The sequence below is a fragment of the Cryptomeria japonica genome, chromosome 3, assembly GCF_030272615.1.
Source record: "Cryptomeria japonica chromosome 3, Sugi_1.0, whole genome shotgun sequence".
NCBI lineage: Eukaryota > Viridiplantae > Streptophyta > Pinopsida > Cupressales > Cupressaceae > Cryptomeria > Cryptomeria japonica.
In genome coordinates this window covers 912,104,435-912,119,110 of record NC_081407.1, presented here as the reverse complement: position 1 = coordinate 912,119,110, position 14,676 = coordinate 912,104,435, and the positions used below count along the sequence as shown (strand labels likewise).

The following is a 14,676-nucleotide window of genomic DNA, read 5'->3' as shown; positions in this document are numbered from 1 at the left end:
ATCTTCAGTAGCGTCCTTCCACCAAGTAGCAGTGCCTCTGCGGTGGGAGAGAGAGCAGACTGAAGCTAAGTGTCCCGCTGAGAAGCATTGTCGACAGCGAAAGGGGAGACCCTCATAATCCAGCGGTTGAGCCCAAGACTTATCCTCAACCATAAGCACCACATCCTTGGGGAGGGCTAGAGATATGTCAATATCAATCAAAAAGGCGAGCAAAGGTAGAGTGACCCATGGAGGTCGTGGCATCATCAACCTTCAGGAAATTGCCAATGGAGTTACCGATAGCTTCAAAGCAAGAAGGCTCCCATAAATGGAGGGGGAGATTGGGGAGGCGAACCCAAGCCGGTCGAATAGATAGAGATTCAGTAAAGGGGTTGAAGGAAGGAGACCAGGGCTTAATGGAGAGAGAGTGATCCCCCCAAGACCACAACTTTCCCATAACCAAATCACAGTCAAGAGTAGAGGTAAAAGAAGCAATGAAAAAACCTTTAGCACACGGGAAAAGCTCAATGCCATAAGCAACTAAAGGCTTCCAAGAATTACTCACGCAATGATGAAGGTTTGGAAGGGAAGGCCAGAACCCAACAAATCTATAGACCAAAGCACTGTGTTGGTAGAAATTTATATTCTCCACAACCTCCTGGCCACAGACCACAATAGTAGAAGTCTTGGCACAAGGAAGAGGACGAACCCCCTTGGAAGGATGGGCAGTAGATCTGGCCACACGAGCAAAGCTACGGTTCCTAGCAAAAGAAGGTCTGGGCAGAGCATTAGCAGTTGCAGGAGGGTCATCAGGAGCCCCACCAGTATGAGAAGAGTCTCCATTAACCTGAGCATCAACAACAGCAGCAAGGGCGTCCAAGTCCAAAACCGGATCCGGGACACAAACTGTGGGGGAACCAGCACAACCCACCACAGGGGGAGCATCACGCACAAAACATTCCGCAAAAAGAAGAGGGGAGGCAACGGTAAACGACGCAAAGTAACCCCCACCGCTACCCACAACAACGACAACCCCAACAGATGCACCATTCACATTGACAAGGGAGCGAGGGTTGTTTGGAAGAGCCTGGGCAGGAATCGCGGGAGTCGCCGACACAGGGCAGTTTGAAAAAGCCTGGGCGGGAACTGTGGGAGTCACAGACATCACAAAGATTTATTTATAAAATCAAATGTTTAATATGTGTTGTTACTCTTACATAGATTTAATATTTAATTGGGCATTTATATTATTACCCTTTTGGTTATTTAATTATTGGGCCATTCTCATTTATTTTACTCTCTTGGGTTATTAAATTATCATTTACCTTACCTACTCTATTTTATGATTGGTGGAGTGTTTTGGGTAAATAAAATAATATTATTTTATAATACTTTTACCTTGATTTTAGTAATGGTAGGTGTAAAATATTATATTGTCTATTATTTTGGATTAGCTGACATATTTTCATAGTTTTGTATGAATTGTATTTATTGTTTTCTTGAGCATTCGTTGGGTTGGCCTTCAAGAAGAATTTTCTATGTTATTGGAAATTTTCGATTGTTTTGGAGCTTGGTTGATTTTGTTGGATTTGGAATTGGTTTGGCGCTTCTTCGAATTTCATTGCCATAACTTCAAGTTTCAGGTTTGAAGAATTCTTCCTTTTGTTGTTTCGATTTAAAAGAATGTTTGCATTGTGCCAATGAAAGATTGTATGCAGGAGGAATTCGAATGGGAAATGGATATTGCAATAGATTTATATAGTTTGTTATTAATATACTGTCTAGCGGAAACTATTGTATTTGTGAATTCTAATTGCTGGAGTTCGTCGTGTATAGTCTTGTACTCTATTACTGAGAGCTGCCATGATTGATTTTGCATTTTGATTGCCTTGGTTGAATACTGATTCATTGCTTGATTGCCCTTTTTGTTATATTTTATTCGTATTTTGTGTTGGCTTCGACCTTGATTGATGGACTATTATCTTTCTGGGCTTGTCGTAATTATTATTTTTGTCTTCCTAAGTTTCTGGGTTGAATGTGCTAGATCTTTTCTCGAATGCGTTGAAATGTTAAATGCACTATTGTTTTGAGCAATGCGCTAGAGTATTTTGTATATGCGTTGTTAGATCAGGCAAAAGCGCTAGTCTGAGTAATGAATGTGTCGTTCTAAGTAATGAATGCACTATTTTGATTGGTAAAAGCGCTACAATATGTTTCGTATGCATTGTTCTATCTATCTTATGCACTAAAGTATTTGTTGGATGTGCTGTATTGTTTCTCATATGTGCTAAACTGCTTTGTCTTTTGTATTTGATAATTTTGGTCTCTCTGAGTCGATTTTTTTGATATTTCTTTTGTACCAAAGGCTGCATTTCGATCCCCCCTTGTGATTTCTAAGAATGTTCACTTACTCTATTATGGATTTCAATTACACATTTGTTGGCATTATATGATTTGGAAATATTTATTTACCTTGCTTGAGTATTTGGATATTCATATGATTCCAACAAGATGATGTTGCCTTGCTAAGGGTGCTTGTGTCATTATTGGCTAAGCAAGAGAGATCATGCCTTGCTCATGGTTGTAGATTTTCTATGAGGCTCTTGGATTTCTTTGTGATTGGCATTATGGCTTTTTGGTTAATGGTTTATTTGTGGATGGTTTAATGTGATTATTGTTATATGGTTGTTGAGATGGACACAAATAGTATGGAATGCTTGTCCATCATTATGGTTAGTTGAGGCAATTGGAGAAAAGGACGAGACCCAAAATACAATAAAAGATGCATTGACACTCTGTTTTTATGATGCACTCAAGGGGATAGTGTTAGTGAACCAGGTAATGAGAAGATGCATGCATTAGTTAAATTGATTTTCTATTGCTATCACTATGCATGTGTGAGTCAATCAAAATGTACTTATATAAGACGACTTTAAGTATTGTGCATATTGTTATGTTTATGCCCTTGCTAGTGATGATGATAAGTAGTATGGATTACTTGCTAATCATCATATGTGGAGATGGATTGGGGAAAAGGATGAGACTCATGGTGTAGTCTGGAATGCACTTGCAAGTAAAATTATAAAACCGTGTCACACTTTCAACTTTACTTCCATACAAGAGGAGAGTGAATTCTCTCTATCTTTGGTGAATGAACTAGGAAGTCATTGGTTCCCAAAAGGCATACATAGATAGAGACATTACAAATGATCCTTAATAAGTAGGCCCTGGGTTTAAGAATAACCCAACTTTGGGAGCTTATTACTTTCTAGTGTAAGCATATGAGTGGGGGCATAGATTTTCCACCACGACTATGGTTCAAAAAGTTATGAAATCAACACTTTTTAATTAAATGAAAGATGCTTGGTTGACTAAATTAGAACTAGTTGTAAAAAAACTATTCGTAATTGAGGGGTAGTTATAACAATTCCTCCTTTTGGCTAGGAGTGGATGTGACACTACTACAAAGTTATTTGATGAGTTGTGCATACCATTTCCACAAATTATATGAATAACTCATTCTTGAAACAACAATCTTTTCAAGTATAATAGAAATCACCAAATAAATTAATTTTTAAATATATTTCAACAAAAATTGAATTAAACTTTTATTATTATGTCTATTTCAAATCTATTACAGTAACAAAAAATGACTTGAACACATACTACATTTTATACTCCTTTTGAATAATAGTGGATGTGAAATTACCACAAGCTTATTCAATGCATTGTGCATGCCATTGTGTTGTGTAACTAGGTGGACGAAGATGTCAACATGTGGCACACATCTCTTATGTTAGTATAAATATTGGGTCATGTAAATAATGTATGTAATTAATTATATCAGGATTTGAGTAAGCCTTCATTAGGATTTACCCTTCCATATTATTATTATGAAGAGGTATATATAAGGGAAGGTGATTATCATTGTAAGAGACATATGTGAAGTATGATATTTTATTTGAGATCTCTTGGAGATATAGCATGGAGTGGCTTCTTCCATAAGGAGTATTGCATGATGTTACCCTACCTTAAGGGTTTACTATATTCCACATATATTGGATATTGGGACATATTAGCCCACATACATCTGTTGTGTCACGTGACATCTATCTTCTGTAATATATTTTTCCATTATAAGATGTGAAATTCTTATCAAGTGGTATTAGGGCATGATCTTGGCACTGTGAAGGCAAGACATTTTTCTTTAAATTTGGAGGTCATTTTGGAAATCGTACTTTCAAAGTTGGATAAATTGGATTGAATGAAATTGTAATTTATTGATAGCATTTTCTCTTGAACCCTAGTTTCAATGGATTTTCCTTATTTTGATGGAAGTGGAGATACACTAGAATGGTCGCACAAATATAAAATAGATTATGGTCAACATAGACTACGAAATGAAGGTATTTCCTCTTTATATGAACTAGAATAAGATTTATTGGAAATATGGGCTCCAAATAATGAAGAAGAGGAAGAAGATGAGAAAGAAAATGAGGATGAAGATAAAGAAGAAAAGGAACAAGAAGAGGAAGAAAATAAAGAAGACGAGGAAGAAAAAAAGATGCAGAATGAGACGACTTAGAAGAAGAAGGGGAAGATGATATAGGTACATGCACTTTAGTTGCAAGGAAGGAAGATCCAATCTTTCTTTTTCATGGATGCATTCAAAAGGAAAAGGTTATTGTCTCCATAAACCCTAGCAACAAGTATAACTTCATCAACAGAGAATTAACAAAGAAGATACATGTACAAGCAAAGAACATCAATTACAGTAAGATATTAGGTATAGATATTCAAATTTATGAAATCTAAAAACTCTCTATAGATAAATATGTTTTACATTCGAATTTTCATTCTTTGGATATGGATGGAATGGATATTGATCTTGGTTCTCCTTGGTTAGAATCCTTGGGAGTAATAAATATCAATGTGCAAAAGAAGTTCATGAAGCTTTGGAATAGAAGAAAAAAAATTTCATTACAAGATATTATACATAAAGAAGTCCGCAAGTCAAGGAAGAGAAAGCTCAAGAATTTGATTATAACAATTAATTAGAGGGAAAGCAAAGAGGATTGAGATGTTGAAGAAAATGAAGGGATAAATAACTCTACTATGGAATCACTTAAACAAGTGGTAAAAAATGGTGAAGAACCAAAGAAGGTTCTAGTGATGGCAAAGGGTGCACTATATAAGCATCCACATTAGTGTGAGAGGGAAAAATCATGGAATAATGATAGTACAATAAATAAACAAGATAATCAATATGGACCTACATGCAATCAAAGGCATAATTACAACAATCAATGGTATCACAAAAGTAATGGTTACTCAGGGAAGCATGTAATACCCCTGCCCTAATCAGTTTCTAATCTCGATTTGACTTGGGTTAGTTTATCATGTTATAGTCAGATGTTTTGATTTTTGGTGCGTACCTATTATTGTGGTTTTCGCATCAATTTGTGTATAATCTTATTAGTTCTCCTATTTCGTTTTATTAATCTCGGGCTAACACTTTCATTAGTATATATGTATGCGTGTATGACTCTTGGTTGCAAGAGATTTCAGGTATAGTACCGCATGGGTGCGAGGTTCATCTCCACCTGGATTCGCAGGTTTGAGTGTATCTCTTTGGCCCTTAGAGTTTGGATTAGGTGGTCGTAAGAACCTTGTTTGACCATAGTCATACTCAAGTGAGCGTCGTCAGTCATCGTTAGTATTCCCTTTGGTTGGGTATGCAGGTCGTCTGTCTGTTTGACCTTCTTGGGTTGCGTGTTTGTGTGTGGTTAAGTTGAGTAATTAATCCTTAATATTTAAATTGATTTATCGTGTGTTTACGCATTAGTAATTAAGGGACTAAATTAAATAGGTTCCCTTTATGCGATTAATCGTTAATTAGAATTGCTCAATTCAAGTTGATAGCAAGTTCGATTAAAAGGTTAATTTTAAATTTATTTATTTATTTTGTTTATGCTTTTGGAAGGAAAGATTTAAATTTAATTGAAATAGAATTAATTTAATCTCTTTGCCTTTTTAAAAATAGAAAGGTTGATTTTAATTATCTAAGAAAATCAATTTAATTAGAAAAGTGAGTTTAAAATATGTTGGATATAGTTTTAAAAAAAAAAAAAATGAATTTGGGATTTTATTTTAATTAAAAAATATATATATATTACCCTCATATTATTTTGAAATAAAAATGTTAAGTTGTGTTAATTGGGAAAAAAATTAGAAATTACATGAGGGAGAGAAGAGCACGTTTGATTTTTCTAATTTGAAAAAAGAATTTTTTATTTATTAAATATCATAATTATTGGAAAATATTTGGTTGGAAAACCTAAAAAAGATTAGGTTGCATATTTTTCTTTTTTTAATGCCTATGAGTTCACGGGAAGGAGGGGAGGCTGGGGGAAGAAAAAAATAATTTCTTGGATGCAAGTAGGGAAAATTGGTAGCTCTTTCCAAATTTTTATCCAGGTTAGCTTAACCAATTTGGTTGAAGGATTTCTATAGTTGGGAAAATTGGTAGCTCTTCCCAAACTTTCATCCAGCAAAGCTTAACCAGGTTGGATTATTTGATCTGTTGTTTTGTTTAATAAAAAAAAAAATGGGAAAAAAAATTAAAAAAAATCCAACTGATATAACATATTTGGGGGTTTAAATTTAATTAGTTTCCAATTGTTTTAAATTTGGGGAAAAATGAAATGGACATGAAAACTTTTCATGATTTTGTTATATGATTTCCATTTTCTGGTTGAATATTGATTTGATTCATGTTTTATTTCCATTAAATTTAAGCTGGAAGGAATTATTTTGGTTTAAAAATTCTTCCCTAGCATGTTGTTATGCTACCAAATTTTGTTCCAAAATGAAACCCCTGTAGAAGTTTTTATTATGTTGTTTCAGAATGTCAACGATATCTCCAAATTTATAAACTGGGTTTCTACGTTTTTTTTTTGGTTTCTTGGTGACTTTGCATTCTAACTTCTGTATAAATTTCGTAAAAATAAAGTTCTGGGTTTTTTATAAATGATAGAAACCATGTGACTGTGTTTATATATATATATGGGCTTGAGATTTTTATATGGCTGATAGAAAATGAAATTTAAGTTGATATGATTTGTTTGAAATTTATAATGTTATATGGATCTTATATTTAATTTTGCATTTATAGGCAATTTAGTCAATATGAGTTTATTGGGAAACCAAAATATTTAATTAGATTAATTTATGGCATTTGACTGTTATTTTTTTTTTATTTTTTTGAAAAAAAGTTGTTTGGAAATCATAATGCTTATGAACCTGTCTTCAGTCAATTGTGAATTGAAAGCTGTTTGGTTCATTTTTTTGTAAAAGAGGAAATTTTCTTGTATATGTCGTATGGATGTAACTGTCATTGTTTTGCAAGTTAAATAGAATAATTAGTGATTTTGGAATTATGTATTACTTTTATGTTTTGTTTTTTTGTTTTTTTTAAATTACAGATAAACTGTGTCAAGATAAAATAAAAATGATGTTTTATTTTGAAAATGAATATCATATGTTTATGTGATTAAAGAATAATTGATTTTATATCACTGGGTGCTCTGCTTACTATATTAATGTATTTATGGTTTGAAAACTCGTGATGATGTATTTATGTTATTGTACGATGCAATCGAACTTTAGGGAGTTAGAAAACCATGAACGCTTATACCTAGACAAGGTAGATGACTGCAATCAAACTTAGATCCTCTAGAAAACTGGATCGATTGTAATGTTTAACCAATGTGGGAAAAGATTGTCTTCTCTAGGTTATGCCTGTGCATGTTTAAATTTATGTTTTCACATTTGCTTAGGGAATGGTAAGTCCTTGTTTGTAATTGTTGGTTATTGTCGTTTGTCGGTTTGGGTACCGATTTATGTCTTTGATTCCAAATCTTGACTGTTTTCATGTGATAGTTTGTATTCGATCATATCCTTTGTGCGAGCGTTAAATATTGGTTTGTGGTAGACCATGGCTAGTCAAGTCTCTAGTTAGAGTACCGTCAGTCAGTACACCTCGTATGAAGTTTAGTTTGACCAAGTGGGTGACCCTACCATATTGAACTCCGTTTGCTCGACCTTGTGTATTCCTGGGTTTTAGGAGTTCGTTGATTTTGTTCGCTAGTATGTGGTTGTGTTGCCTTTGATAGGAGCACGGTTGTGGAGTTGTCCTGATGTTTATTGCCCTCATGAGAACCTAATTTCATGTGAGACCATGGGATGCTTATAATGGGTTGCGAAGATTTAGTTTCGTGGATGCTCCAGTTGATCTGTTATTATTGCTTCTTATTATGTTCAGTTGGATCCTTTCCTATTCAGGGACCATTCATGTATTTATTTGACCAATGTGGTTGTATGTATTACTAGTTATGTTCGCCTTGATGGCAGGATTGTAAATGATGTGAACCTTATGCATTTTTCACTATTGATTAAGTATCAAAGGGGTCTTGCAGTTGAGCAGACCCAGAGATGTAGCCCACTAGGGGTGTCCGAGATCATTTCGGTGTTATGTGGTGTTTTTCCATTCTTATGTTACCTTTTAATATGTCAGGTATGAATGTTTTATGTTAAAATGTATAATGGGGATTAGATGAAATTAATCATAAATGTATAGGTGTTGAGAAAATACAACACCACGGGACCCCAAATAATCTCTGCAAGCTGAAAAACCTGTTACAAGGAGAAGCAATGAAGCAAATCACAAAAAAACAAATACACAGAGAATATGCTAAAAAAGAGAGAGCTCAATATTCACAAAAATATGTAATGTGATTCTAACAATGAAAAGAAAGAACTGAACCTTTAATAGGTCAAGAAACCCTAAAAAAGGAAAACTTATGTTTGCACATAATAATTAATTAAAACAATTAATTATATGCACCCAAAGTTAGCTTAAGTGTAAAAGAGATAAAGGGAACTTAAATAATTAAACAAATAATGTTTGATTAATCAAGTAAATACTCGAATACTCTAACACCCCCCCTTAAGCTAGACTTAGGGAGAAGCTAAAACCTAGAACAACTACTGAAAGCAATAAAGATGGGTCTCGGCAACAAGGCCTGATCAGGTACCCAAATACAATGAAATCTCTATGAACTGGAGAAATAGAGAAAACCACGTGGGAACAAAACTCTACTCCAAAAAGAGATAAAAAGAACACCACTGAAGCATGAAGAATCTGCAAACTCTGTCGAAGAATAACTGCTGATCTGAAGAACATCCACTGAACTAGAACATGACCAGGTAGAGAAAACTGTAATCTGCATGAGTGCCCTCAAATGACACTACTCGAATCAGGAGGCAAACAAGGCAAAACAACTGAAATCGAAGATACAGATGGCATGAGAAACCAAAGCCTGAAGAGCTGATCAATCGAACCACGGAAGCAGTAGAACCAACAGGATAAACCTCCCCATACTGCGGAAGTGGGAGAGGGACAGGAACACAGAAAAGGACAACCAAAAACAACTGCATGACGAAGAACCAAGAACATCAAAGGTGCTGAGACATATCATCATGAGGTGAATGTCATGGAAGGAACACTCACTTGACAAAGGAAGATGGCAAACAACAGGCAAACATCAACCCCCTCATGGCACTTGATCAACAGTGCATGTACAACAAGACACAAGATATGCAAGATTCCAAGTAAACAATGCATGATGGCACTTTATTTCAGTGTGTTTGCATATATACAATGCTACAATGATAAGAAGACTGGAAATAGAAACGTGAATCAAAATAGAGACACCCTACTCAGAAAAGAGATCCCAGGACCTGAAACAACCACGATATCCACCAGAGTGTTGAAAAGCAAAAAAATGAATAAAATATTCATAGAGCAGAATCTGGAAAAAAAACTCATATTTCTGGAAAGTACACAACACAATCTTTCCGAAAATATAAAGTTTTCGAAAAACGGAGGTCGGATGCTCATTCTACGTCTCCCGGAGTGCAAAAAAGAGACCTCACTTTGACTGCAAAAAAAACATAGTCAAACAGAAAAATTGAAAAAAAATACCAACACCATGAGGTCGGCCTCGGAACCAGCTTTCCGACGTCTATTTGTTTTTGAAAAAATGACTCTGTATGCCCAAGATAGGGCCAAAAGACCAAACCCCCTAAAAAAGCCAAAAAAGGGGGTCTGGTGGCCTATGGGTGGTCCGGTGGCCAGGGAGCGGTGCTCTGGTGGCGGTCGAGTGGAGCTCCGGTGGCAGGGCTGAGCGTCCTCGGTGGCTGGGCGGAGTGGGCCGGGGTCGGGCGGCGCGGCGGCAAGCCGGGGACTGAGCGACGATCGGGAGCTAAGCGGCGGGGGCCAGGGCGGAGGCCGCGGGCTGAGCGGCGAGGGCCAGGGTGGAGGTCGTAGGCTGAGCAGCGGGGCTGGGGCCGCAGGCAGGCGGGGAATGCAGGCGGCGGTGGCGAAAGCTTCCGACGGTGGCGGCAGTGTGGGGGCAGAGTTATCAGAGGAGGCCGAAAACATGCGGTGCCGGAGGCTGCAGGGAGGCCAGCAGGTGGCCGGACCAGAGGCAGAAAGTGCAGCAGCGGGCGACCGGAGACTGGTGCTGGCGGGGGCTGGGGCCGGTGAAGGGGGGCTGGAGGCCGGAGCGCAAGGGGCTGGAAAGAGCCGGTGGCGCGGGCCCCGAGGCTGACAGGGGTCGTACTGACACCTGCAGGGGTCCCACGGTACCCTGCGTACTGTGGGAACCCCCAAATTTTTTTATTTTTTAAAAAAAATTTATAAAAAACCTTATTTGCCTTTTTTCCCCTTTTTTTAAGAAATTTTTTTTGAAAGGAAAATTTCGGCCTACATGTCATAAAAAAGAAAAAAAAAAAAAATCATTTTTTTCTCGATCTGCGTGCTAGGGCCGTACGACCTAGATTTGAGAAAAAATTCACCCAGAGGCTCAGGAACCAAAATAGGTCGAATTTTATATGACCATAGGGGTTTTTGGGCCTTCTGAGCATGATGGTGAGGTCTGTTTAGGCCCAAAGTGCTCAGAAAAAGGTCAAACCCTAGGTACATAAAAAAATTCCTGAAACCCCGATCTGCTTCCAAAGCCAAAAAACTCAAAACAAGAATAGGTAGCTGCAGATCTGAAGCTCTGATACCATATAGGTGTTGAGAAAATACAACACCACAGGAGCCCAAATAATCTCTGTAAGTTGAAAAACCTGTTAGAAGGAGAAGCAATGAAGCAAATCACAGAAAAACAAATACACAGAGAATATGCTCAAAAAGAGAGAGCTCAATATTCACAAAAATATGTAATGTGATTCTAACAATGAAAAGAAAGAACTCAACCTTTAATAGGTCAAGAAACCCTAAAAAAGGAAAACCTAGGTTTGCACATAATAATTAATTAAAACAATTAATTATATGCACCTAAAGTTAGCTTAAGTGTAAAAGAGATAAAGGGAACTTAAATAATTAAAAAAATAATGTTTAATTAATCAAGTAAATACCCGAATACTCTAACAAAATGCATGTATGTAGTCATTTTATTAAATGCAGTAATAGGGATCATAAAAGAATGTAGATTTGATTAATGAAATATATTCAGTTATCAATAGCTCAATTAAGTATGCATGGAAAGTAGGTGAATTTCCTCATGTTAGCTACATCTTCGACCTTAATGGATGAATTCATCCTATTATCTATAATTTTAATTTGCCTGAACAAACTATATCTTTGTTTAAAGTAATAACGTGAAATTAAGTTAACCTGCTTAATTGGATCAAATGTCGTGAGTTGAGTTAGATGTTAAATTAAGTAATCATGTTGGGAAACTCCTTAGGTATTGTTTAGTCTTCCGCTGTGTTATCTGAGCTTTTGATAACTCATTGTACCATTATGTTGTGTCTTATTTAAAAAAATATATATTTGCACTCCAATTGTGTGTTTTTAGCTTTATCCCTTTGGGGTTTCCTGGCGGGGCATTACAAAGCAAATGACTTACTATGATAAGGAATGGTATCAAATGGACGCAACAAATTATGGCTCAATAATGTTTTCCAAGAATTATCAAGTGTAAGGCACAACAAGGATCAATTATGGATGGCTAGATGATCGATCATGACATCATATTTGTAATAACTTGCTACAGTCATACTCTTTGGCTTCTTCTCACGTTTCATGGATGAAACATTTCAAGGAGGGATGGCATGTTATGTAACTAGGGATATGATATTATAAGGCATTTAGGTGGATGGATATGTCAACATGTGGCACACATCCCTTATGTTAGTTATATTGGGTCATGTGAATATTTTATGTAATTAATTATATCAGGATTTGAGTAGGCCTTCATTAGGATCTATCGTTCCCTAGTATTATTAGGAAGAGGTATATATAAGGGAAGGTGATTATCATTGTAAGAAACATGTGTGAAGTATGGTATTGTATTGTATCTAGGATCTCTTGGAGATATAGCGTGGAGTGGCTTCTTCCTTAAGGAGTATTGTATGGTGTTACCCTACCTTAAGGGTTTACTATTTCAACATATATTGGATATTAGGGCATATTGGCCCACTTACATCTCTTGTGTCATGTGAGATCTATCCTCTGCAATATATTATTTCCATTATTATCTTTGAAGTTCTTATCACATTGCACAAATTATATGAATAACTCATTCTTGAAACAACAAAATTTTCAACCATAATACAATCACCAAATAAAATCATTTTTAAATATATTACAACAAAAACATCTAAACATTTATTATTATTATTATTATTATTATCTCTATTTCAAATATATTACAATAACAAAAACTGACTTCCACATACCACATTTTATACTCCTTTTGACTAGTAGTGGATGTGACACTACCACAAGCTTATTCAATGCAATGTGCATGTCATTGCCACAAATTTTATGAATAACAAATTCTTGAAACAAAAAACTTTTCAACAACAATACAAAACACCAAATTAATTTAAGAACTAAACATTTATTATTATCTTTATTTCCAATATATTACAATAACAAAAACTAACTTCCACATACCACATTTTATACTTCTTTTGTCTAGGAGTTGATGAGACATTACCACAATCTTATTCAATGTGAATATCATTGCCACCAATTCTATGAATATCTCATTCTTGAAACAACAAACTTTTCAACTCCAATACAAATAACCAAATAAATTTAATTATAAATATATTACAATAAAAAGAATTAAACATTTATTATTATCTCTATTTGAAATATATATTACATTAACAAAAGCTAATTTCCACATACCACATTTTATAATATATTACGATATAAAGTGTAGTCACACAAATCTGTTCGGCTTAATTAAATAAATAAACGCTATTTATTTGATTAAAAATCCACTAGCCATCAATTAATTAAATTAATTCATCCCCAAACATTCTTCTATTAATTAAATAAATTATTCAATTTATTTTAATTAATTCATTAAATCAAATTCAAATCAATTAAATAAATAAAAGCTATTTATTTAATTAAATCCCCCTTTTCCTCTTTTAAATAAATTAAATAAAAACATTTATTTAAATCATTATCCCCCCCACTTGCATTTTCCTACAAATACAACTTGCACACATTTATTGAAATAAACTAATTTTATTTTAAATAAAAATCCTATTTTCCCTCACCCACCAAATCCACTTGCAAAAATCTAATCCCCTTCTAGATTCTTCTAACCCCTTCCTAATTAGCCTAATCCATCTCCTAATTATTGTCGCATTCCTAAGCAAAATGGAGTCACTTCTCAAAGACTCCAAAGTCTTTGAAAAGCATTCAATGCTTTGTGTGTTCAACAAATTAACCCCCAAAGTCTTCCAAGACCACTGATGGCTCTTACATGACCATTTATGGCTCTTACATAACCATTTATGGTTATTTCAAACTTGTCCCCCCAAACATTTATTGTTTTGACCATATTCATCGATTTCACATTTGCACAAGAGTTTATCCATTGGATAAAAGTTTTATTCTTTGAATAAAGAGTTTATTTCATTCAACCAACCTTGACTTTAATTCCCAAGGTCATATCAAACATTTAATGCTTATTCCCTCCCCTCTCAACCTATCTCACATTGACACTTGTCATCCTGGGATTGGGTTGAAAGCCCTCACATGGATTTGAAATCATTCAATCCTGACCCTTGTTGAGATTACTCAATCTCAACCACCCATTGCTCCATTTTTCCTATAAATAGAGCCCATTTCTTCATAATCCAGATCCTGAAAACTTGTATGCATTTAAGCTATAGGCATTTTAAGAGAGCATTTTAGCATAATTAACTCATATCTTGTCATTTTGGATAAAATCAATCATTTTATTATCATCTAGTATTTTAGTTTTTCATTTTACATTTGAAGCAAAATACTCAAATCTCAATCCTCCATAAGCATCCATAGTGCAAAAAGCTGCTGAGAGCTACACTATTTTGGAACTTGGAGAGGAGAGGAACAAGGGAGAAGGAGCTAAGAACATGGTAAGAGATATTTGGAGATGCCTCATTATCTTTGTTTCATTAGTTAGATATATTAGCATGATTTTAATTTCTCTCTTGATATGCCTGTTTAGATTAGTTTTTGATTGAATAACACTAACGATTTTCTTGTGTGTTTTGTGTTGTTTATCTCAGACTAACCTTGTCCACTTTGCAGGGCATAAAAAAGAATTAAACATT

The 14,676-nt window shown here is 35.2% G+C and overlaps 1 protein-coding gene across 1 annotated transcript; it reads left to right on the top strand.

Annotated features, from left to right (window-relative positions):
- Window positions 1–10,157: 10,157 nt before the first annotated feature.
- On the top strand, window positions 10,158–10,652 carry LOC131077976 (uncharacterized). The gene is made up of 2 exons (XM_058015626.2): window positions 10,158–10,183; window positions 10,250–10,652. Exons 1-2 carry the CDS (start codon window positions 10,158–10,160, stop codon window positions 10,650–10,652), a joined length of 429 nt encoding a protein of 142 aa, XP_057871609.2.
- The last annotated feature ends 4,024 nt before the right edge of the window (window positions 10,653–14,676 follow it).

What these genes read in the sequence shown, in the direction of transcription:
- LOC131077976 (XM_058015626.2), top strand. Translation starts at nt 10,158, where the DNA reads ATGGGTGGTCCGGTGGCCAGGGAGCG. An exon ending in GGTCCGGTGGCCAGGGAGCG is followed by an intron (nt 10,184 to 10,249) that starts GTGCTCTGGTGG and finishes GGCTGGGCGGAG; the next exon opens with TGGGCCGGGGTCGGGCGGCG.